General features: G+C 41.0%; 2 protein-coding genes across 5 annotated transcripts in view; both read left to right on the top strand.

Moving 5' to 3' along the window:
- The window catches only part of LOC131370012 (leucine-rich repeat-containing G-protein coupled receptor 5-like), a 28,109-nt gene extending 16,110 nt beyond the window's left edge, over positions 1–11,999 (top strand). For both annotated transcript variants that reach the window (XM_058417024.1, XM_058417025.1), the window contains exons 7-18: positions 2,640–2,708; positions 2,811–2,882; positions 4,018–4,089; positions 4,198–4,266; positions 5,048–5,119; positions 5,278–5,343; positions 5,436–5,507; positions 6,007–6,078; positions 7,414–7,539; positions 7,911–8,041; positions 10,301–10,384; positions 10,458–11,999. In XM_058417024.1, coding sequence (XP_058273007.1) covers positions 2,640–2,708; positions 2,811–2,882; positions 4,018–4,089; positions 4,198–4,266; positions 5,048–5,119; positions 5,278–5,343; positions 5,436–5,507; positions 6,007–6,078; positions 7,414–7,539; positions 7,911–8,041; positions 10,301–10,384; positions 10,458–11,524 — 1,972 coding nt within the window. In that variant the 3' untranslated portion in view covers positions 11,525–11,999. The remainder of the gene's footprint in view (positions 1–2,639; positions 2,709–2,810; positions 2,883–4,017; positions 4,090–4,197; positions 4,267–5,047; positions 5,120–5,277; positions 5,344–5,435; positions 5,508–6,006; positions 6,079–7,413; positions 7,540–7,910; positions 8,042–10,300; positions 10,385–10,457) is intronic.
- Positions 12,000–18,034: 6,035 nt separating this feature from the next.
- Positions 18,035–24,309, top strand: tmem19 (transmembrane protein 19). 3 transcript variants are annotated; one of them, XM_058417052.1, is made up of 7 exons: positions 18,035–18,195; positions 20,555–20,709; positions 20,799–20,912; positions 21,753–21,890; positions 22,782–23,036; positions 23,691–23,900; positions 24,010–24,309. In XM_058417052.1, the coding sequence occupies exons 2-7, from the start codon at positions 20,622–20,624 to the stop codon at positions 24,171–24,173; spliced, it is 969 nt and encodes a 322-aa protein (XP_058273035.1). In that variant the 5' UTR covers positions 18,035–18,195; positions 20,555–20,621; the 3' UTR covers positions 24,174–24,309. The 3 variants fall into 3 exon arrangements, with proteins under 3 accessions (XP_058273035.1, XP_058273036.1, XP_058273037.1); XM_058417053.1 differs by having other exon boundaries at positions 18,054–18,316; XM_058417054.1 differs by lacking the exon at positions 18,035–18,195 and adding an exon at positions 18,361–18,927.
- Positions 24,310–24,905: the final 596 nt, after the last annotated feature.

The raw sequence follows: 24,905 nt of genomic DNA, 5'->3' as shown, positions 1-24,905 counted from the left end.
AACTCCACTCTACTGTACTCTACTCAACTCCACTCTACTCCATTCCACTTCACTCTACTCCACTCTACACTACTCTATTCTACTCAACTCCACTTCACTCTACTCCACTCTACTGTACTCTACTCAACTCCACTCTACTCCACTCTACTCCATTCTACTCAACTCCACTCTACTCTTCTCCACTCCACTCTACTCAACTCCACTCTACTCTACACTACTCTATTCCACTCTACTCTACTCAACTCCACTTTACTCTACTTTACTCTACTCCACTCTACTGTACTCTACTCTACTCCATTCTACTCTTCTCCACTCTACTCTACTTTAATCCACTCTACTCAACTCCACTTCACTTTACTCTACTTTACTCTACTCCACTCCACTCTACTCTACTCAACTCCACTTCACTCTACTCTATTCCACTTTACTCTACTCCACTCTTCTCCACTCTACTCCACTCCACTCTACTCTACTCCACTCAACTGCACTTCACTTCACTCTACTCTACTCTACTCTACTCTACTCTACTCAACTCCACTTTACTCTACTCCACTCTACTCAACTCCACTTTACTCTACTCTATTCCACTTTACTCTACTGTACTCCACTCTACTGTACTCCACTCTACTGTACTCTATTCCACTCTACTCTATTCCACTTTACTCTACATTACTCTACACTACTCTACTCCACTCTACTTTACTCTACTCCATTCTACTCTTCTCCACTCCACTCTACTCAACTCCACTTCACTTCACTCTACTCCACTCCACTTTACTCTACTCCACTCCACTCTACTCTACTCAACTCCACTTCACTCTACTCTATTCCACTTTACTCTACTTTACTCTTCTCCACTCTACTCCACTACACTCAACTCCACTTCACTTCACTCTACTCTACTCAACTCCACTTTACTCTACTCCACTCTACTCTATTCCACTTCACTGTACTCTATTCCACTTTACTCTACTTTACTCTTCTCCACTCTACTCCACTCCACTCTACTCTACTCCACTCAACTCTACTCTTTTCTACTCCACTCAACTCCACTTCACTCTACTCTACTCTACTCTACTCTACTCTACTCTACTCTACTCTACTCTACTCAACTCCACTTTACTCTACTCTATTCCACTTTACTCTACTGTACTCCACTCTACTGTACTCCACTCTACTGTACTCCACTTTACTCTACTCTATTCCACTTTTCTCTACACTACTCTACTCCACTCTACTTTACTCTACTCCACTCTACTCAACTCCACTTCACTCTACTCCACTCCACTTTACTCTACTTTACTCTACTCCACTCTACTCAACTCCACTTCACTCTACTCTATTCCACTTTACTCTACTTTACTCTTCTCCACTCTACTCCACTCTACTCTACTACACTCAACTCCACTTCACTTCACTCTACTCTACTGTACTCTACTCTACTCTACTCAACTCCACTTTACTCTACTCCACTCTACTCTATTCCACTTCACTCTACTCTATTCCACTTTACTCTACTTTACTCTTCTCCACTCTACTCCACTCTACTCTACTCCACTCAACTCCACTTCACTCTACTCTACTCTACTCTACTCTACTCAACTCCACTTTACTCTACTCCACTCTACTCAACTCCACTTTACTCTACTCTATTCCACTTTACTCTACTGTACTCCACTTTACTCTACTCTATTCCACTTTACTCTACTCTATTCCACTCTACTCAACTCCACTTTACTCTACTGTACTCCACTCTACTGTACTCCACTCTACTCTACTGTACTCCACTCTACTGTACTCCACTCTACTGTACTCCACTTTACTCTACTCTATTCCACTTTTCTCTACACTACTCTACTCCACTCTACTTTACTCTACTCCATTCTACTCTTCTCCACTCTACTCAACTCAACTCCACTTCACTCTACTCCACTCCACTCCACTCCACTCTACTCAACTCCACTTCACTCTACTCTATTCCACTTTACTCTACTTTACTCTTCTCCACTCTACTCCACTCTACTCTACTCAACTCCACTTTACTCTACTCCACTCTACTCTATTCCACTTCACTCTACTCTATTCCACTTTACTCTACTTTACTCTTCTCCACTCTACTCCACTCTACTCTACTACACTCAACTCCACTTCACTCTACTCTACTCTACTCTACTCTACTCAACTCCACTTTACTCTACTCCACTCTACTCTATTCCACTTTACTCTACTGTACTCCACTCTACTCTGCTCCACTCTACTCTACTCCACTCTACTCTACTCCACTCTACTCTTCTCCACTCTACTGTACTCTACTCCACTCTACTCTACTCAACTCCACTTCACTCTACTCCACTCCACTCTACTTTACTCAACTCTACTCTACTCTACTCTACTCTACTCTACTCTACTCTACTCTACTCTACCCTTGATGTTGTTACCCTTGCCCATTTTTTATTTTTTTGTTAGGGTTATTGTTTGTTCTTGTTTTATGTTACCTACCTGGGTTTTGATGCTTTGATTGTGGAAGGATTTACCCAAACTGGACAACATTGCTTTTTTTTTTCTAGTCTCAAATTATCCAGTCAGCCTCTTACTTTTCTCATAACACTGTGATCCAGATCTGTGTCTTGTATTGACAGGGACTTGAACTATAACAGTCTGGAGGAGTTCCCTGTCGCTATCAGAACCTTGAGGACTTTAAAGGAGCTGTAAGTCTATACACACTAGTCTCTTAGTGTCCCCATAGTATCCATACCTTTAGGTATTTTCACCAGTTCATTGGTTACATATCTGCTTTTTGTTCTTTGCAGAGGCTTTCACAACAACAATATCAAGTCCATCCCTGAACATGCCTTCATCGGAAACCCGTCTCTTCTAACAATGTAGGTCTCCATGTCTCTATATGTGTTTGTTTATGATCACAACCATTATGATTATATTATTATTATTAGGTGCATTATTAGGTGTAGCTCATAATCATAGAGAAGACAAATCTCTAATGCTTTCTCAGTATGAAATTAGTAGATGAGGCTTTAATACTTTTGTATGCTTGTTAACTGAGAAAATATTAGCAATGTAAAAAAGATCCTGGGTGTTACATTTTGATAGATGAGTGAGAATATGGTGATTTAACTCAAGACTTGTTTACCTCCACTAAAAAAAAGGCCAAAGGAATATGTGGTCAGTCAGAATTAAAAAAATATATGTACAGTTTACATGAAAATGTTACGTTTTTCAACAAAACCTGATTTAGTTGTGCTGACTAGATTGAACGATGTAGAGGGAGAGTGATTAATTCTTGCAGTCGTAACATAAACCAGTTACAGTGTGAAGTCCCACGAGGATATTGGTGCTGATGGAAAATACAGTAAAACTATAGGATTCATTTTAGCATCAATGGTAGAATAGCGCAGTGGTCATCTGCCTGTTGCAAAGCACCATTGTCATGGGTTGATTCTCAGCTCAGGTGTGGGCTCAGTGTTTCATTTAAAAATACCTGATCAAAATACATTAGATGTATAAAAACGTACTGTAGTTAATGTTACCCAATTACATCCCGTCGAAACGACATACACATTTGAATCAACTCAAATCAACAAGCTATTATTTCAGCGTGTGACAGGTTGGAGCTATGTTTATTTCTAAGTGAGATTTCTAGAACGACAGCATAGGGTACATACTTACATTCGGAAACGTACATGGTGTTCTTAGCATGCACAGATGTTTTGTATTTCAAGGGGCTACTTTTACAGTTGCGTAACATTTCTGGGAAGTGCTGTTATTTTCTGTTAATATAGAGAACTTTCATATTTCTGGGATTCACTCAAGAAGTATTACCATGCCACACCAATTTGTTTGTTTCATTCATTAAACTTCGTAAACCCAATGCTTGTTTCTGTTTTTTTTTTTCCACCATTTTTAGATTGAGTTTATTTGTTTGTTCACTTGTACATTGTGTTTTATAGAAGATTTAAGGGACAGTTTATTAATCTGTTGGGTTTTTTTCCTTTGTGACAGATTCTTCTATGACAACCCCATTCAATTTGTTGGTCAGTCTGCTTTCCAGCACTTGCCAGAGCTCAGAACACTGTGAGCCAAGCTACAAGTTCAATGAACCATCACAATTTTATTGTCTTCATGCTTAAATTACAGCAACAACATTGACCACAATGAGAGTGTTGTTCTTGTTGTGTTTAGGTCTTTAAATGGAGCAGCAGATATCACACAGTTCCCAGATCTCACAGGCACACATAGTCTGGAAAGGCTGTGAGTTCCCGCCGTTCACTGAAACCATGTCCTCAAATGCACACTTTACTCTACTAACTTTTCTGTGCTACCATAAAATACTGAATTATTTTGACTAAGCAAATACACTGGAAAAATATAATAGTATTTATTTATTATGTGTAATTTGTCCAATTTAGTTGTTTATCAATAGTGAGACAAAAGGATTGTATTTTTTTCTACATTGCATATTATATACTATTCAAATTATACATCATTAGCAAAAAGCCTTACTTTGGTTTATTAAAATGATATCTTTAGCATTTCGGGCATTGTGTGTGTTTATCAAGTTACCATAATTGCCTCGTTTGGGGCTGTGTGTGTGGAGTGTGCATGTTCTCCCTGTTCTTTAGGGGTTTCCTCTGGGTTCTCTAGTTTCCTCCCCCAGTCCAAAGACATGTGCTGTAGGCAATCTGGCATTTCTAAACTGTCTGTAGTGTGTGAGTGTACGTGCGATTGTACCCTGTGATAGACAGGCCTTGTGCCCTGAGTCTCCTGGGATAGATTCCAGGTTCCCTGCAACCAAGTAAGATAAGCGGTGTAAAGAATGAATAGTCCAAGGACATTTGTTATAGGTTGATTTGCATCACTAAATTGTCCATAGTGTGCTAATGGGTGTGTGTGATTGTACTCTGTGATGATTTGGCACCCCATCCAGGGTATTCCCCAGCTTGTGCCCCGAGTTTTCCGAGATAGACTCTAGGTTAGGAGTGGAGAATGGAGTTTGCTTGGAATTAATTGCAGTGGTTGTTTCTTTGTTCAGCGCTATCACAGGGGCAAGAATCACGTCTCTACCGAGCACAGTGTGTGAACAGCTTCCCAACCTGCAGATACTGTGAGTGTTCTCAATCCTTATTCGCTCTTCATTTGACACTACACTGTACAGAATACATGTACATCTAGATATTTGCTTGATTTGAAATAGTTGCTTAGTGTGATTCTCCTGTATCCATCACCCAACCTTCCTGTACTCCACATGGCTTTTCTTTCCAGAGATCTTTCCTACAATCTGATCCAATCCCTGCCCAGTCTCCAAGGCTGCAAAAAGATTCAAAAGATGTGAGTAACGAATGAACATTTTACACCCAGCAGATACGAGGTGCAATAATATTACGACATAAGAGTAACTCGTGCTTGTCTTTACTGACTAGTGATCTCCATCATAACCAGATCCGTGAGCTGCAATTGGACACGTTTCGAGGTTTGCCTTTACTCAAGTCCCTGTGAGTATTATGAGCGGCTTTCACGCTAACGTCATGTGTGTTTTCAGAAACATAAACAGTTTAAACAGCCAGCTGCAGTCTAACAAAAGATGAGGACTCAAGTCAGCAGAATGATGGATATAACTGAAATGTTATGGGGTTTCAGCTCATTTTTCACATCAATTAATGTTTAATCCTTAAGCCTGACCCTTGAACAGGGCCTCGGTCACAAACTCCTGAGGGACTGAATATGGAACACACACACTATCCTGTATGACTATAGAACCTTAGGTACTAGGTGAAGTGAAATGTAGTAGCAGTTTGAGCTGAAGTGATAACAGTATGCGGAATGAGGCACGAGGCAGTGACAAATCCTTTGTTTTCCTTGTGTCACATAAAAAAGGAAGAAAAACTCTACAGTAACAGTTGAAAATACCATAAAGACAACAGCTTGTATCATCAGCAAGTGGAAGAATCCTACATAAATTAGCCATCAATATTTCTTTTCATGTTGTTGTAGTGGCCTGGCCTGGAATAAGCTGTGCTCTATGGATCCACTCTCCTTCTCTGAGCTGCCAGCTCTCACCAAACTGTGAGTTCCAGTATTTTATATACACACACACACACACACACACACATACACCTTTCTTAATGAACCATGACCAACAGTTTACAGCACACTGAGTCATGAACATAATTTAAGTGCTAATATTAAGTACACAGTCAGCTCCATAATGACTGGCATCACTCGCTGGTGAAAGAATGGTCTGTGGATAATTTGGATCATATCACACCTGAAAATATCTAAAAAATGTAACCTTTAATTGAAGTAAATGTGTGCTAAGAACATAATGAAAAGCCTCTTTTTTACTTAGTGGAACCTTACCACCATTCTTCCACCATAACAGCCTGGAGTCTTTCATAATTTCCAAATGCTTCAAGATCTGAGGTCCTTCCTTGTCGACTCTCCTGTTCAAATCATTGCACAGGTTATCAGTGGGGGGTTGTATCAGGACACGAGTCAAAAGCGTGATTCTGTGATCAATGAACCATTTTTGAGCGGATTTGGATCATTGTCCTGGTTGAGGCTCCAACGACTCAGTTGTAGCTTCTTGTGAGATGTGGCTAGATGTTCATTGAGACACTTAAAAGAGTCATAATACCATGTGTCCTAACAAGACTTTTTAGTCTTGACAAGGTTTTTGGATTTATTTATTATTATATCCACCGCTAATGGGGATTCAGTTATTTTTTTTCACCAAGCCCACCTTGAGTGCCAAATGATCTATTTATATCACCATGTGGTGGAGGTGTTATGTTTTTGAGTTTGAGTCTGTCTGTTCAGTTTATTTTTAGCACCTTATCTCAAGTACAAGTGATTGTTAAGTCTCCAAAGTTGTCCTTCAAGATGTTTTTGCCTTAATGTATGTTAGGGCAAAACACATATGCGTCCTCTTTCACGTTGGTTCATTACAGTTTTTGTTGTTTTAAACTTATTTTTTAATTATTGCCCTCACAGTGGATATGGGTATTTCATGCGTTTGTTTCAGTAGCTGTTGTCTGACAGGTCAACAGCAGGTCAGCACTTCAGCAGGTCAACGCACTTCATTTGTACATTCTATAAATGTCCTCATGTTGATGAATGAGTACTAGGATTACTCTTTGTGTCACTTCCGATTTATAAACCAGTTAAAACAAGAAGTCATGGACACTCCACATATTTTGTTTATAAATATTTCTATAATTGTGTCAAATAGATTTGCTAAAATGTGGATTTTGTTAACCAAAGGTGCCAATAATTCTGAACTGATTGTATACACACATGCCTTGTGTTTACTTTGACGGTAACTTTGTGGTAACTATGAGTAAATTTAGTGCTATTAACCAATATATACTGGTGTATTTGGATCATTTCACCTCTTCGCAGTGACCTGACATCCAATCAGCTGTCATCTTTACCCGTGGTTGAGATGCCTGTGTTAACTCACATGAAACTGGCTGGTAATGTAGACCTGCAAGAGCTCATTCCTGTCGAGAGATTCCCCAGACTGAGGTACAAAAAAAACCCCATCACATCAAATTTTGTCTTGTATCTTCAGGTACCTTGATGTCTTTTTCAGGTTTATATATGCAGTGCATAAGTATTCACCCCCTTTGAACTTATCCATATATAGTAGTGTTAAAACCTGGAAGGGATATGGATGTGAATTTATATCATGAATCGACACAAAAGTAGCTCATAATATTAACCTTAGATTCTAATAATAACAATAATGATAATATATTATTCCTAAAAGAAGCGTCAAGCTAGGATTCAAAGAGCCTTTATTCTGTCATATATCCTGTTAACCCACACGAACACACAGAACTAACGATGAAACCAACTGTACATATTACAGAGTGTTAACTCTTTCATGCCTTCAGGGTGATGGAGATGCCGTATGCGTTCCAGTGCTGTGCGTTTCTGAACTGTGAGAAACACGCCATCGGTTGGGAAAAAGAGAAGAACAGCAGCACTGATGTGGGGAGGAAAGATGGAGCTGCCTCTAACCCAGGTGTTTACACTTTCATTACTTTTAACCACTTTTATAGAAAACAACAAATCCACTAGGTGTATGTTATATAATGATGTAATTTCTGTAGCAATTTTGCTAGACACATTTATATTACACCTGCATGGTAGACTGTCATAAATATAATGATGTATTATACCGTCTGTACTGGGTACAATGGTTGCTTCTGGTTTGGGTTTCCGGCACCTTCTGTGTTCCCAGATTTCCTTGGGAATTGGCTTGTGTTTATCATTATGAATAAAAGCATCCCATTCTTTGCAGCATGTTTCCTTCAGTTAAATACTTAGGGAAGCTGCTGTATTGTCTTTTGTTTGGTTTGTAACCAGGAAGGCATGATGGTTTAGTGATTAGCATGTTTGCCTCACACCTCAGGAGCCCTGTGTGTGTGTGTGTGTGTGTGTGTGGAGTTGCATGTTCTCCCTCTGCCCTGGGTGGTTTCTTCTGGGTTCTATAGTTTCCTCTCTCAGTCCATGGCCAAGACATGGTCTGACTGTCATCTATAAATTGTCCGTTGTGTGATTGTAACCTGTGATGGACTAGCATCACATCCACGATGTTCCCTGCCTCATACTCCGTGTCCCCTTCAAACCCCCTACAGGTTCCTGTGTAAGAAAATTATCTAGTGTAGGTTTGTAACAGGGTCTCAGGAAGCTCCCTGCATTTTAGCCACAAGCCTTTTGTTTATTATTCTCTTTCCTCTTATCTAACATGTTACATTATCCCCTTTAAGTTATGTAAATTAACCCAATTATAATATGGTGTTGTCTGCAGGGTTCTGAAGGGCACAGAGACTCCCATTGGCCTGTAACTTGCTAAAAAATCTTTCGTTACAAGCACGTCTTTCTACTCAATCAGTTGTTCTGTGCATGCCAATGGGTAGTTTAATAATGCTTTACTTTCTAGGCATTTAAACAGTATCTTTAATGCATGACCCAGAGCAGTATCAGCGAGCGTGCTCATTAAAAATGAGTGTGATGTGTCGTGATTTGTGTGCACACAAAAGCGTGGAGCAGTGAATGGAGCACAGTGCTGTGCAGTCTGGGTCTGTGAGCCTCCACGAGACACATGCGCCTGCTTTCCTCTCACTGAGAGACGACCCGGGTTAAAGTTTACAATTACTGCACTGTTAGGATTATTTTAGGTAAATGAACTAAACTTTAGCATTAAAGATGAATTTGCTGACAGTGGTGTAATGAAATGATTGACAGTTTGTTAATATTAATAAATATTGGTCATTTTTAGTCATAAATATTATTATTATATAAATATTGTAACTCAAAATCATCACAATGCTTTTAAGCAAATATCCCAAGACCCACTACAGTCACTGTTGTTCTATGTGTGTTTGCATTTATTCTCTCATTTGGAAGATTAATAGCAGCTTTGTTGCTAAGTGATGTTCTGTCAATCACAATGAACTTGATTTACAGCTAGGAACATAGCTCACACATAAAATCATTTTATAAAGCAATCAGCCATAACATTATGACCACTGAGAGGTGCCGTGAATAAGACTGAGTATCTCCTCATCATGGCACCTGTTAGTGGGTGGGATATATTAGGCAGCAAATGAACATTTTGTCCTCAAAGTTGATGTTAGAAGCAGGAAAAATGGACAAGTGTAAGGATTTGAGCTTTGAGTTTGATGAAGGGCCAAATTGTGATGGCTAGACCACTGGATCAGAGCATCTCCAAAACTGCAGCTCTTGTGGGGTGTTCCCGGTCTGCAGTGGTCAGTATCTATTTAAAGTGGTCCAAGGAAGGAACAGTGGCGACAGGGTCATGGGCGGTCAAGGCTCATTGATGCACGTGGGGAGTGAAGGCTGGGCCGTGTGATCCGATCCAACAGACGAGCTACTGTTGCTCAAACTGCTGAAGAAGTTAATGCTGGTTCTGATAGAAAGGGGTCAGAATACACAGCGCAGGACGGGTCAGGGCTGTTTTAGCAGCAAAAAAGGGACCAGGTGGTCATAATGTTAGCTACACAACACAACATAGAACCTGAACCTGTTTATTTTGATCACTAACTGTGATCTCAGGCATTTCAGTAATTTTATTTTGAATGAGATGGCAAGCAAGTGTCCCAGTGCTCACCTGTTTACTATTAAAGACTGTCTTATAGTTTATATAAAAATAAACATATTTATATTTTCCTTAATTCATATTCAAGACAATGATACAACAAATTTTCTTCAATAATGCTGATTGGATGACATTTGTGTTTTGTTTTTCTGTTAACAGGAGATCATGAATTTGAGGATCTTTTCCCGGATCTTGAAGACGACACCGTGTCTCACCACTCAGTCCAGTGCTCCCCAACACCAGGTAATAGAAAAACATCTCATCATAGCTGTTCATATTTACCTTTTCCTCTAAATGTTTCTGTCTTTTTATCCAGGCCCGTTCCAGCCGTGTCTTTACCTGTTTGAGAGCTGGCTTGTCCGCTGTGGAGTTTGGATCATTGCCGTCGTGTCGCTGGTTGGTAACGCCATGGTGATGGTGTCCATCTTTCTCTCTCCAACATTTCTGTCTCCTGTGAAGCTCCTGGTGGGCTTGCTGGCGCTGGTCAACAGCCTGACGGGACTGTGCAGTGGAGTTATGGCTCTTGTAGATTCTCTCACCTTTGGTAGCTTCGCTATGTATGGTGCTAACTGGGAAAGCAGTACAAGCTGCAAGCTCACCGGCTTCGTGTCGGTTTTTGCCTCAGAAACAAGTGTTTTCCTCCTGACTGTGGCTGCTGTGGAAAGAAGCTTTTCTGTCCATAACGGCAAAGCGGCGCTGGATTGTAGAGCATCCAAAGCAATGGTTAAGCTAGCAGTGCCGCTTTGCTTTATCTCAGGATTGGCTGTAACATCAGTTCCTCTCCTGCATGTCGGTGAATATGACATATCATCACTCTGCTTTCCTCTGCCTCTTGGGGAACACGCTGGATTGGGCTCGATGGTGGTTCAAGTACTGGTCAACTCCGTGTGCTACCTCGTCATGACCGTCACCTACACGTGTCTGTACTGCAGCTTAGAGAAAGGAGAACACGACAAGCTCTGGGACTGCTCCATGATCCGTCACGTGGCCTGGCTCCTTTTCGCAAATTGTGTCCTCTACTTTCCCGTGGCCTTCCTGTCATTTTCTGCACTGCTGAAGATCTCCGCCGTGGGCCCGGACGTGGTCAAATCGGTGCTGCTAGTGGTCGTGCCCTTACCTGCATGTCTAAACCCCTTGCTGTATGCACTCTTCAACCCTCATTTCAAAGAGGACCTGGGACTCCTGCTCAGACACACTCAGGTGACGCTGCTGAGACGCCAGCACCTGAGCCTGGCCTCGCTCGACTCAGACGATGCCGAAAAGCAGTCCTGTGACTCCACGCAAGCTCTGGTCCCATTTACCAGTTTAAACAAACAGACAACATGTTTGGCCCAGAACACCGAGCCCCATCATCTCACCATGCACTGTGTGTGTACGTCGTAAACGACTTTTTTAATTGCCCTGTTAATGATTTGCCACACAGCACAGTGCATCAGACACCATGCATCAGTGTGTGTGCGTTAATTATGCTGCACATAGACAAGCCGTGTGTGTGTGTGTGTGTGTGTGTGTTGTTTGAGTGTACATGAGGAGAATACTGATGCCTCATGCTTTGTCCAGACTTTGGCAGGGTCTTAACCTGCATTTAACTGTCAAATGGAAAAATCCCTGACTTTTTTTTTTGCCAAGTTTCCTGCGTAACACAGCAGAAGCCTAACAGCAGTCATGTTGTTGCTCACAACTTCTTTCTTTTACTTTCTCTGGGCTGCAAATGACTGTAAAAGTCTAGCACATTTTCACACACACCACAAACACACACACACACGCCATACACACACCACAAACACACGCACACGCCATACACACACCACAAACACACACGCCATACACACACCACAAACACACGCACGCCATACACACACCACAAACACACGCACACGCCATACACACACCACAAACACACACACACACGCCATACACACACCACAAACACACACACACACGCCATACACACACCACAAACACACGCACACGCCATACACACACCACAAACACACGCACACGCCATACACACACCACAAACACACGCACGCCATACACACACCACAAACACACACACACACGCCATACACACACCACAAACACACACACACACGCCATACACACACCACAAACACACGCACACGCCATACACACACCACAAACACACGCACGCCATACACACACCACAAACACACACACACACGCCATACACACACCACAAACACACACACACACGCCATACACACACCACAAACACACACACACACGCCATACACACACCACAAACACACACACACACGCCATACACACACCACAAACACACACACACACGCCATACACACACCACAAACACACACACACACGCCATACACACACCACAAACACACGCACACGCCATACACACACCACAAACACACGCACACGCCATACACACACCACAAACACACACACACACGCCATACACACACCACAAACACACACACACACGCCATACACACACCACAAACACACGCACACGCCATACACACACCACAAACACACGCACACGCCATACACACACCACAAACACACGCACGCCATACACACACCACAAACACACACACACACGCCATACACACACCACAAACACACACACACACGCCATACACACACCACAAACACACACACACGCCATACACACACCACAAACACACGCACGCCATACACACACCACAAACACACACACACACGCCATACACACACCACAAACACACGCACGCCATACACACACCACAAACACACACACACACGCCATACACACACCACAAACACACGCACACACGCCATACACACACCACAAACACACACACACACGCCATACACACACCACAAACACACACACACACGCCATACACACACCACAAACACACGCACACGCCATACACACACCACAAAAACACGCACACACCATACACACACCACAAACACACGCACACGCCATACACACACCACAAACACACACACACACGCCATACACACACCACAAACACACGCACGCCATACACACACCACAAACACACACACACGCCATACACACACCACAAACACACACACACGCCATACACACACCACAAACACACACACGCACGCCATACACACACCACAAACACACACACACGCCATACACACACCACAAACACACACACGCACGCCATACACACACCACAAACACACACACACGCCATACACACACCACAAACACACGCACGCCATACACACACCACAAACACACACACACACACACGCCATACACACACCACACACACACACACACGCCATACACACACCACAAACACACACACACACGCCATACACACACCACAAACACACACACGCACGCCATACACGCACCACAAACACACACGCACGCCATACACGCACCACAAACACACACACACGCCATACACACACCACAAACACACACACGCACGCCATACACGCACCACAAACACACACACACGCCATACACACACCACAAACACACACACACACGCCATACACACACCACAAACACACACACACACGCCATACACACACCACAAACACACACACACACGCCATACACACACCACAAACACACACACACGCCATACACACACCACAAACACACACACACGCCATACACACACCACAAACACACGCACGCCATACACACACCACAAACACACACACACACGCCATACACACACCACAAACACACACACACACGCCATACACACACCACAAACACACACACACGCCATACACACACCACAAACACACGCACACGCCATACACACACCACACACACACACACACGCCATACACACACCACAAACACACACACGCACGCCATACACGCACCACAAACACACACACACGCCATACACACACCACAAACACACACACGCACGCCATACACGCACCACAAACACACACACACACGCACGCCATACACACACCACAAACACACACACACACACACGCCATACACACACCACAAACACACACACACACGCCATACACACACCACAAACACACGCACACACGCCATACACACACCACAAACACACACACACGCACGCCACACAAAAAAAACCCCCAAACATTTACACCACACAAACACCAGACACACATACACACACACCACAAACACACACACACACGCCATACACACACCACAAACACACGCACGCCATACACACACCACAAACACACGCACGCCATACACACACCACAAACACACACACACACGCCATACACACACCACAAACACACACACACGCCATACACACACCACAAACACACGCACGCACGCCATACACACACCACAAACACACACACACACGCCATACACACACCACAAACACACACACACACGCCATACACACACCACAAACACACGCACGCCATACACACACCACAAACACACACACACACGCCATACACACACCACAAACACACACACGCACGCCATACACACACCACAAACACACACAGGCACGCCATACACACACCACAAACACACACACACACGCCATACACACACCACAAACACACACACACACGCCATACACACACCACAAACACACACACGCACGCCATACACACACCACAAACACACACACGCACGCCATACACACACCACAAACACACGCACGCCACACAAAAAAAACCCCAAACATTTACACCACACAAACACCAGACACACACACACACCACAAACACACACACGCACACACACACACCACAGGAACCCACTCACACACACACTCAAACACACACAACAAAACACGCATACATACCACACAAACACACACCACACAAACACACTACAATGCACAACACACATACACACTAATACACACACACACACACACAAACCTAAAAGCAGACACAACAAACACTCACATACTCACACACACCACAGAAACACCAGAATCTCACACACATGCCACAAAACACTAAAATGCACAACAAACACACAATTGCACACACACACAAACCAAACACACGCACACACACACCACTGGATTCCTTTGGCTATATAGAACCGTCTCCCTGGCTGTATGCTACATACTACACTGTAAATACATGGCACAGACCATGACAATTCACTAAGAACATTGTTTTTTCAGAATATTACACCAGCTTACAGATGTCAGGACACCAGGTGAGTGTGTGTGTGGTTTCATATTTTACTTTTGGACCTATGCAATGGTTGAAGCATTAAACATTTAGCTAAATGTGATGATAACGCTGTCCTGTTCGAATATAACGATCCAGCAGGAAGCCTGTAATCACGTGTGCAGTACTGCTACATGCTCACTGCTGAACACGTTACAGTTATAACACTTGTTATCGTGTATCGATGATTAATAGCACGTGTTTAGTACTTGTGATCCCTGTTAATAATAACATTAATACATTCCCCATGCTGTACAACCTGCTTTCAGTACAGTCTGTATGCACATGTAAGGATAAATATAGCAATATTCATATTAAGGATTCCTTCAGAACCAATTTATAAAGACCTCAGAGACTATGTTTCATTTAATTAGCTGATATTGTACCTCCAGGGTTACGGGTTCGATGGCTGACTCCACCCTGTGTGTGTTGCATGATCTCTGCATGCTTTAAGGCTTTCCTCTGGGTTTCTTCCCCAGTCATGTGCTGTAGGCTGAGTGGCATCTCTGAGTTGTCTGTGGTGTGCGAGTGTGTCCTGTGATGAGTTGGTATCCTACACAGGAAGTCCATTATCTTGTACCAGAATTCCTTTGGAGAGACTCCATGTTCCCTGTAGCTCTGTGTAGGATAAACACTACAGAAGATAAATGGATGGAAGGAATGGATGGACATAGTATTGTTGAGACATCATTTTTAATTCCAGTTTTAACCTGGACATGTTGTATACAAATAAATACACAACAGATTTTGTACAGTCATTTTGTATAGTAGATAAAGTTTCTCTGTAACATGACGAGGCAGCGAAATGCTTTCATTTGCAACAAGTGAAAGTAGAATATGTGATAAAGACAACAGGATGTTGATAAAAGCAGAACGTAAACCACTGAATCAGCATGTATTCAAGCTGATCCAAATTCATTCACATCTTCTTATATTTTTTATTTACCCGGGAGAAACTTTATATGAACCTGAACAATTACGGAAGAGAACTGTTTAGTTGGTGATGATGATGATGATGATGATGATGAAGCTTTTCTTCACCACTGAAGTGTACATTCTTATGTCTGTATATAGACTCTCTGTTTTTATATCTCCTATATATATTTGTATTAAAGACATTTTAAAAAAAATAAATGAGTGGTGGCTTCGGGATGTGCACATGATAAAGTGAAAAAAAAAAAAACGTGTTCAGGGTGTAAGATGAATGGTGAAGAAGTGAAAATAAGGAACAACTACAACATGGTGAACTGTGGTCTATACTTTAATTAAATTAATAATGCTTAAGCTGAAATGTTGGTGATGAATACAAACCTACTTCAAACATGGTTCATTTATTTATATGCAGGATATCCTCGATAAGCTTTTAACCTGGTCAGGGTCATGGTGGATCTGGTCTCTTAAACCCATTCAATTCCACTGAGATAACAATTAAAAATACACCAATAATTTAAAACTAAAAACTAAGAACCAATATCAATATCACTGACGATAATTGATCCAAACAAACAAAAACAAGCAAACAAATAAATAAAGTCATAAACCTTTGCTATGCTTCTTAGAACCCTTCAGTTTCCCAGATCCCACTTAGATACACTATATTGCCAAAAGTTTTGGGACACCCCTCTAAATCATTAGTTCCAGTGAAAGGAACTCTTAATGCTTCAGCTTCATACCAAGACATTTTGTGATGAATTAGAGTGGAGACTGTGAGCCAGGCCAAATGTTTTGGGACACCTGCCTTTACATGCACATGAATGTAATATGGAGTTGTCCCGCCCCTTACAGCTATAACAGCTTCAACTCTTCAGGGAAGGCTTTCCACAAGGTTTAGGAGAGTGTTTATGGGAATTTTTGACCATTCCTCTAGAAGAGCATTTGTGAGGTCAGGCACTGATGTTGGACGAGAAGGTCTGGCTCACAGTCTCCGCTCTAATTCATCCCAAAGGTGTTCTATCAGGTTGAGGTCAGGACTTAAACCAGATTTAAAATCAGAACATTTTGGAACAAAAGATAATACAAAGATAAACCCGTTGGCAATAATTCAACTTATTATTTATATTTATAGGAACAAAGCCAGAAAACATTTTATGTGTAAATGTGAAGGGGATACATGCATTTGAAGTATATTAAATAACAAAAACAAGTGTCCAAATAGTTATTTTCTTCTCAGTGTAGATAGCTGGATGGATAGATGGATAGATAAATAGAGGGACAGAGGAGTAGATAGTGGATGAAGGGATAGACAGCTGGATAGATCAAAGGATTTACAGAAGGATGGATGGATGATGGGAGGATGGATGGCTGGAGAGCTAGACAGATAAATGGATGGACAGAGGAGTAGATAATGGATGAAGGGATAGACAGCTGGATAGATCAAAGGATTTACAGAAGGATGGATGGATTGATGATGGGAGGATGGATGAACCTTATTATTCCCTGAGTGAAATTTTTGGGTGCAAAATGTTAGACTTACGCCACTTTATCAAATCCCACACAGTGCATGATGTGATAATGTTCAGAACACGTGAGAGGGTCTGGTCTGGTAACTATGGGAACCAATTGATATGCTTTTCTATATATTCCCCAGCAGGTATTCCGGAACTCCGAGTTGAGGGAGCGTATCCTTTGTTTATTTCCTAGTCGTAGTTCCGAGGTTATGGCGCTGCTCCGAGATGTCCCAGTAGGTGTCAGTAGAGAGTATCTGTGAATGACAGGACAGCAGTAGAAGCAGTACAGTACTCTGAATGAATACATGTGTGCTGGAACAGCGCCGAGGATTCCGCATTAAAAGCTGTTTAATGAACGCTTTTTTTGGCTGTTAACATGGAACAAGCACCTCAGCGACACCGAGGCTTCCTGTACTGCAGGTACACTTCCGGTCAACCCTGACGTCACAGCGGACTCCAGAAGATAAACACCTGACCGTCGTGTATACAGTTAGACTAAGGGGGTATCGACAGTATCGACATCGTGATCAGTTTCGTCACGGTACCGGTTTCTAAAAATAATTTCTGCTAACGTCTAATTTGAAACCGGAAGTCCAGCACATCGGCTATTCTGCTGTCGAGTAGTCTGGGGATAGAAGTTGTGCGCGTGCTGGTGTGTGTGTGTGTGCGCGCGAGAAGTGGTGTGTGTAGTGATGATTATAAACTAATGATTTTATTTTAATGACACGCCACACTAGGTACGTTTCCATGCGACCAAAGAATCTCAATTGAAAAGCGTTCATGTAAACACTTGGATTGATACTATTGAACTGGATTCGAATTATATTTTGATCCGATTGAAAAGAGTGGTGTAGATCTGAAATAATCCGGTAGATTGGGAAACAAATTAGCCATGCCTGTTGATCAGATTCAGCAATACCTGGCAGACATGCGCAGTGCAGTGGTGTGTGTGTGTGTGTGTGTGTGTGTGTGTGTGTTCACCTCTTGAGTTTACACAGAAAGTTTGTTTGGAATGTATGAATGCACACACACATAATATTTGATTCGGATTGCAATAATTAGGTTACACTACGAACAGTACTTTCTTACTCTGCAGCCAGATTGAATTCATTCAGATTGATGAAAATGGATGTCCTAGTGATGCTCTAAATGGTTAGTATGTGAGATGATTAAAAACATCATATTGTTAACCGTTTATTGATGGAGGTAATGTGGTTAGTTCCTGTTCTCACTGTAAACCTATTAACGGCCCCTTACTCACTATCCGGTCTTTTGTTCTGAATGGACGTTAGGAAGCAGGAAAGAAAATCGTGTTACAGAGAAACGGAGTCTGAGCTTTAGAGTTTTTAAGATGGGTTAAACATGCTTTAAACACAAAGATTGGTGTTTCATTGACGAGGCTCTGCAATCAACAGATCTGAAGGTGTTCAACTTTGATCAGAAGAGTCCATGCTGGATCCATGAGCGAGATCCCCAACCCTCGTTGTGGACCACGTTTGCTTAAAATCATTAGATGTTTCCACTAGATGTTGGCTGTAAAGTGTATATTTCAACTTGATGTAATATTTGGACTCATCATTAAAGCTTCATTCACTTACTCCACTTCTAACAAGAAACATACATCTTCTATACCCGCTTTATTCCTAATTAGGGTCACGGGGATCAGCTATTTGGGCGAAAGGCAGGGGTACACCCTGGACAGGTCAACAGTCCATCACAGGGCCACACATATCTCTCTCCTATGGGACTCCTACCAGTCAACCTAATGTACATGTTTTTGGACTGTGGGAGGAAACCGGATTACCCGGAGTAAACCCACGTGAGAACATGCAAACTCCACACAGAAAGGCCCCTGCCTTCTTGCTGTGAGGCAACAGTGCTAACCACTAAACCACCGTGCTGCCCTAACAAGAAACAATGAGTGGATTTACTGGGATTGTTTAAGATGAATGGCACAGCATGTTCTCAGCAAATATTTCTGCTAGATGGATGATGGATGGATGGAGGGAGGGAGGGATTTGGTTGACATGAAACCATCATATTTCTATATTTCAAGACATTCCTATGATTACTTTAAACAAAAAAATAAGCTGCCAGTAAAAGTTGGATTTGTTTTTTAGTGCTGTGTTAAAGATCAGATAAGATTAACTTTATTAATCCCGAAGGAAATTCTTTTGCTAGAGACCGCTTCAGATCACAAAAAAATATATATATAAATGAAACGTAAATGAAATAATCTCTACATACAAATGTATTCACAAGTACAAAATACATTTAAAAATATAAATAAAAAAATAAATGAAATATTCTATATAGGCAAAATGTATTTAAAGTACAAAAAAAACTTTTGTTTAATGTCCACAAAAAAAATAAAAAGATAACATTTTACAAATAAATAAATGAACAAAAAATAAATGAAATATTTATCCACTCTGCTTCCAAAGTCCAAAGAAATTGTTTAAATATTTCAACATGATCATGATACCTACAATATTTCTGTATGTAATATCTCAGTCTATAACCTTATAATTTATTAAAATTTTGATATTAAGCTGTGATATCACCCAGAGTTTAATTAATAGATTTAGTCTTTTCTCCTCTGAGCCTGTGAGAGTTTCTGCTTCTTCTGATTTAAAACTGCAGAACGATTAACTACTATCCAGATGTGGTCCAGGTGTTCTTGGCTATTTCTAACATGGACCTGTGTTGCATTTTGAAGCATGTGAGCGTCTCTGTGTTGATTTGATATATTTTTGTGTTTTTCTCTCGTGTGTTACAGCTGCGCCTCTCAGAAGGAGTAACAGGTTTTGTTGACGGACGATAAACTGATAAAGAAGTGTGTCAAGATGATGACTGATATCATAGTGTTGTGTTTCACTTTGGCCATCTCTCTGTCCTTCTGGATCATATCCATAGCCATCAGCACATACTCCGGTGAGCTCACACTTTCACACGCTTCTTGACTTTTATTTACAGTTCAACAGATCTTCATGATTCGACTCGGTGTCATGTTTTTCCTCCAGGGACGTTGCAGCCTGTATCTCCATGGCGATGGCTGTTCTCGGTTCTGGTCCCGCTTGTTATCACATCTCGCGCTTTTAAGAAAAAGAGTCTGGATTTTGGAGGTTGTTTAGGAGGTAATGTTCTGAAAGAGTGCTGAAGGAACCACAAATCCCTCACAGGATACAAGATAATTAGGAGGCAGGGCTTAGAGGTGTCCGGAGCTGCAGTGATGCATTTCATATAGCTTGGAACCATTCAGGAAATTTCACAGTTTCCATGAAATGTTTGTTCATTCATTCAGCAATCTTTTCTCAAAAACTACAACAGTATTTGAGTTTCTGAAGAAATCCCAAAGCTTCCTTTATCAGTTGCTATCAAATGTATACAGAAATGAAGCTATCAAGTCAGTTATTTATTTCATTTAGAGTAGAGAGTACTTTTGCCAATTCCCATGGGGAAAATGTGGTGCCACAACAGCAACAGGAAGAACCGACACTTAACATATCACAAGACTTTAAAGTACACTTTAATAAACTCGATGGATGCACATATACACAACTCTCCAAGTTATTTGAAGACTTGGGATTTCTCTATAAATTATTACAAATACACACAAATTTAATGAAAACTTGAGTATTAAAAACTTTAATATTAATGATTTGGGGGGGAAAGGCAAATCAAAAGAAATCTGAGACAAATAAGCTTGGCTGCACAATTACGACTAAAGAAATGATGCCTCTTAACAGGAGCCTGTGTGTGTGTGTGTGTTTTGTGTAGTCAGTGTGCATTTACCTGAGAGTTCCCAACTCTCAGTGTGCAGATAAAACAAAAAGTTCATCTCGTATATAAATTATAGCTTCAGTGTAAATCCAAGAGGCTTCTAGCTTTACAGCTGTAACTGAAGAGTTTTCTAGGGAAGGGTTTTATTGTAATGAAGAGTGTATTTCTGTCTGAGCGTTTTTTGTGTGTTGCAGCATTGCTGGTTGGTTTTATTCTCACCTTGGCCAACATGAGCTTCCTGGCAGCTTTGTTTGCGTTCTTCATCACCTCCAGCAAACTGACGCGATGGAAAGGAGCGCTCAAGAAACGCATCGACTCGGAATATAAAGAAGGTGACTCTTCTGTTTAACTCATTCCAGTATGATGTCGACGTTTATCCCGTGATGCCTTCAGCTTCTTTACACTCCAGTAAGAAACGGTGCAGCAGAGATGTTGTTCCTAAGCAGCTCTTCCCAATCTGCAGGACGGCTTTAACCTAAATCCTAGCTTAGAAATACGCAATTTCGTACACACAATACCTGAATACAAAGACAGGAGGCAGATTCTTCAGTCACTCACAGAAATCGTAAAGTATTTTTACATATGTTACGCTTCTACTGGAAACATATAAGGGTATTGTTAGATGTGCAACCATTAGATGCCTCAATAAACACTGCCTTCTGATAATAAAGGTTATTGAAGTTTCTAAAATAATAATTCTGATAAAGGTCAAAATGATTAGTCCAGGATTAATCTCTCCAGGATTTTATAAGTTTGGGATTGCAGATATTAATGCAAATTTAAGCGAAGTTATATTTGCGGGAGGGCTTGCAATTTTTCTGCAGAATTTTGTAGTGTAATGTTCAGTCAGATCCCTCTTCCATGTGTGAACGTGTACAGATCTTATAGAAAGTCAGTACATATGTGTGTTAACTGGATGGAGTTTAAAAGAAGACTCCTGTGCTTGTAGTTCAGCTGGTTTAACTAGATTTATACAAGAAAAACACCAAAAGTTGCACACAAAATGAAGCTTTTTTAGCAACGATCACAAAAAAACACAAAAATTTCACAAAAAATCTGAAATATTTGATTGATTAATTAAATGAAATTCAGGATCAAATTAGTCCAGAGTCCTGTAGATTGGAAGAGATCCAATGAGATGTATGGTCTTGTCTTGCTAGTCTTAGTAGAAACAGATAAACCTTATTATAGTCATGTTTTATTAATCGAATGTTGATCTGCAGGTGGCCAGAGGAACTGGATACAGGTTTTCTGTAACGGAGGCGTGCCGACAGAACTCGCCTTGCTCTACATGATAGAAGTCGGCCCAGGCGAGATGGCTATAGATTTTTCGATGCAGTACTCCGCATCCTGGATGTGCCTGTCACTCCTGGGAGCTTTGGCCTGCAGTACAGGGGACACATGGGCTTCAGAAGTGGGTCCTGTTCTCAGTAAGAGCCGACCCAGGCTTATTACTACGTGGAAGGAAGTCCCAGCAGGTGAGGACGATAGGTGCTGGATAACCCTCACAGCTCTCTGACACTGGAGAGTGAATCGAGTGGTTCTGGTCAGTGTGATATTGTGTAGAGGTGATTAATCATTATATCACACAAGACTAAAACCAATAAAACTTCCAGTGCCTTGTAATTGTACAGCTTCCGCCCAGTGGCGCTTAAAAGTTTGTGAACCCTTTAAATGATAGAAATATCGGAAATAGACTGAAAACATTTGACTCTTCAAATTAACTGCTAATCCTAGAGCTTCATATACATTTGCCACTCAGAGACATGTTATACTGGGTCATTTTCCTCAAGAAATAAATGACCAAGTGTAATATTTTTGTCTCATTTGTTTGTTCTCTTTTTTGTGGGGATATTTGTGGGGATATTTGATAATGCATTAGGTCTTTTTTTTTTTTTTTTTGCAGAAAGGTAAAAGATTCTAAAGGGTTTACAAACTTTTGAGCACCACTCTATATATTACCAAACATTGTATTTTTGTTTCATTTGTTTAACCGGCTTTACTTAGGACTTTTCTGTAAATCTGATGATTTTATTTAGGTTGTATTTATGCCAAAATCTAGAACATTCCAAAGGTTTTACAAACTTTCGAGCACCATGTAAATGTTTCTATTTTGCTTTCTTTCCTCACAGGTACCAATGGAGGCGTGACCGTCGTGGGTCTGGTAGCGAGTTTGCTCGGCGGAGCCACTGTGGGCGTGGCATACTTCATTACTCAGCTGCTGCTGGTTAGCGATCTGCACTCAGCTGCACCGCAGTGGCCTCTGGTTGTGTTCGGCGCTGCGGCCGGTTTACTCGGCTCGGTGCTCGACTCTTTACTGGGTGCAGTCATGCAGTATTCAGGTAACATCTATCAATCTCACGCAGTTAAATCACAAGAAGATTACACACAAATATGCCGTCGTCTTGTTTTACTCTTCAACTTTATCATTTGTTTTATTTTTCTATCAAGGCTATGATGAAAGCACTGGGAAGGTTGTCAACTCTGCGTCACCGAAAGTGAAATGGATATCTGGGAAACCCATTTTGGATAACAACGGAGTAAACCTCTTCTCCTCTGTGCTCATAGCTCTGATCCTGCCCGGAGTTGCGTGGGGTTTCTGGCCCATGCGCTGATCCACAACAGCTGCTGTCGGATTTACAACAAACCTGTGTTAGATTAAAATCCATGTTTTGGTGTGATTTATTGTGAACATTCAGTGTTGTTGAGTACCGTTTTAGTGATTCTTATTAAAGATTTTTTAAAAAGACATTTTCAGTGCAGAGTGAAGCTCTTCGGTTACACATTTCTGTGGTGGGGCGATTCGATAGAAATATATCATGATTTGTGAAGAATTTCTACGACACCTTATGCAACACGATACACGAGTCTGATCAGAAACTTCCAGCAGTTGAGCAGTGTTGCATTTAAAAATTCTTATTATTTTTATTAACATCAGAAATAATAATAATAATAATCTATTAAATAATATTTGTAATAAATATATTATTTTATGCTTTTTAATATTTAAATAACATTTTAACATATTTAAATATTTTAACATACATGTAAGTAATCATTTTAAATATTTACATTTAAATTATAATATAATTAATTTATAATTAATTATATATATAATATAATAAAAATATAATATAATAAAAATAACAATTATATAATATAATAATTTATAATTAATTATATAAAATATTGTACAGTCACACAAAAAAACCCTCTGAAAATAATATATATCTCACAAAATATTTAATTGCTAGTATGATTAACATTAGTAGTATGATTATCAATGTATAACAGAATGCAGGTTTTGTTTTCTTGTGAAGTTATGAGCTGGAATAATCATATCCTTG

This window comes from Hemibagrus wyckioides, linkage group LG19 (genome assembly GCF_019097595.1).
Source record: "Hemibagrus wyckioides isolate EC202008001 linkage group LG19, SWU_Hwy_1.0, whole genome shotgun sequence".
NCBI lineage: Eukaryota > Metazoa > Chordata > Actinopteri > Siluriformes > Bagridae > Hemibagrus > Hemibagrus wyckioides.
Note: the sequence above shows the minus strand (reverse complement) of the source record. Positions and strands in the feature narration are given on the sequence as shown.

Bases quoted from the DNA above. Each gene is read 5' to 3' on its own strand.
- tmem19 (XM_058417052.1), top strand. From the start codon at position 20,622: ATGATGACTGATATCATAGTGTTGTGTTTCACTTTGGCCATCTCTCTG. The intron at 21,891-22,781 runs GTGACTCTTCTG...GTTGATCTGCAG, and splicing joins CGACTCGGAATATAAAGAAG to GTGGCCAGAGGAACTGGATA. The intron at 23,901-24,009 runs GTAACATCTATC...TTTTCTATCAAG, and splicing joins TGCAGTCATGCAGTATTCAG to GCTATGATGAAAGCACTGGG.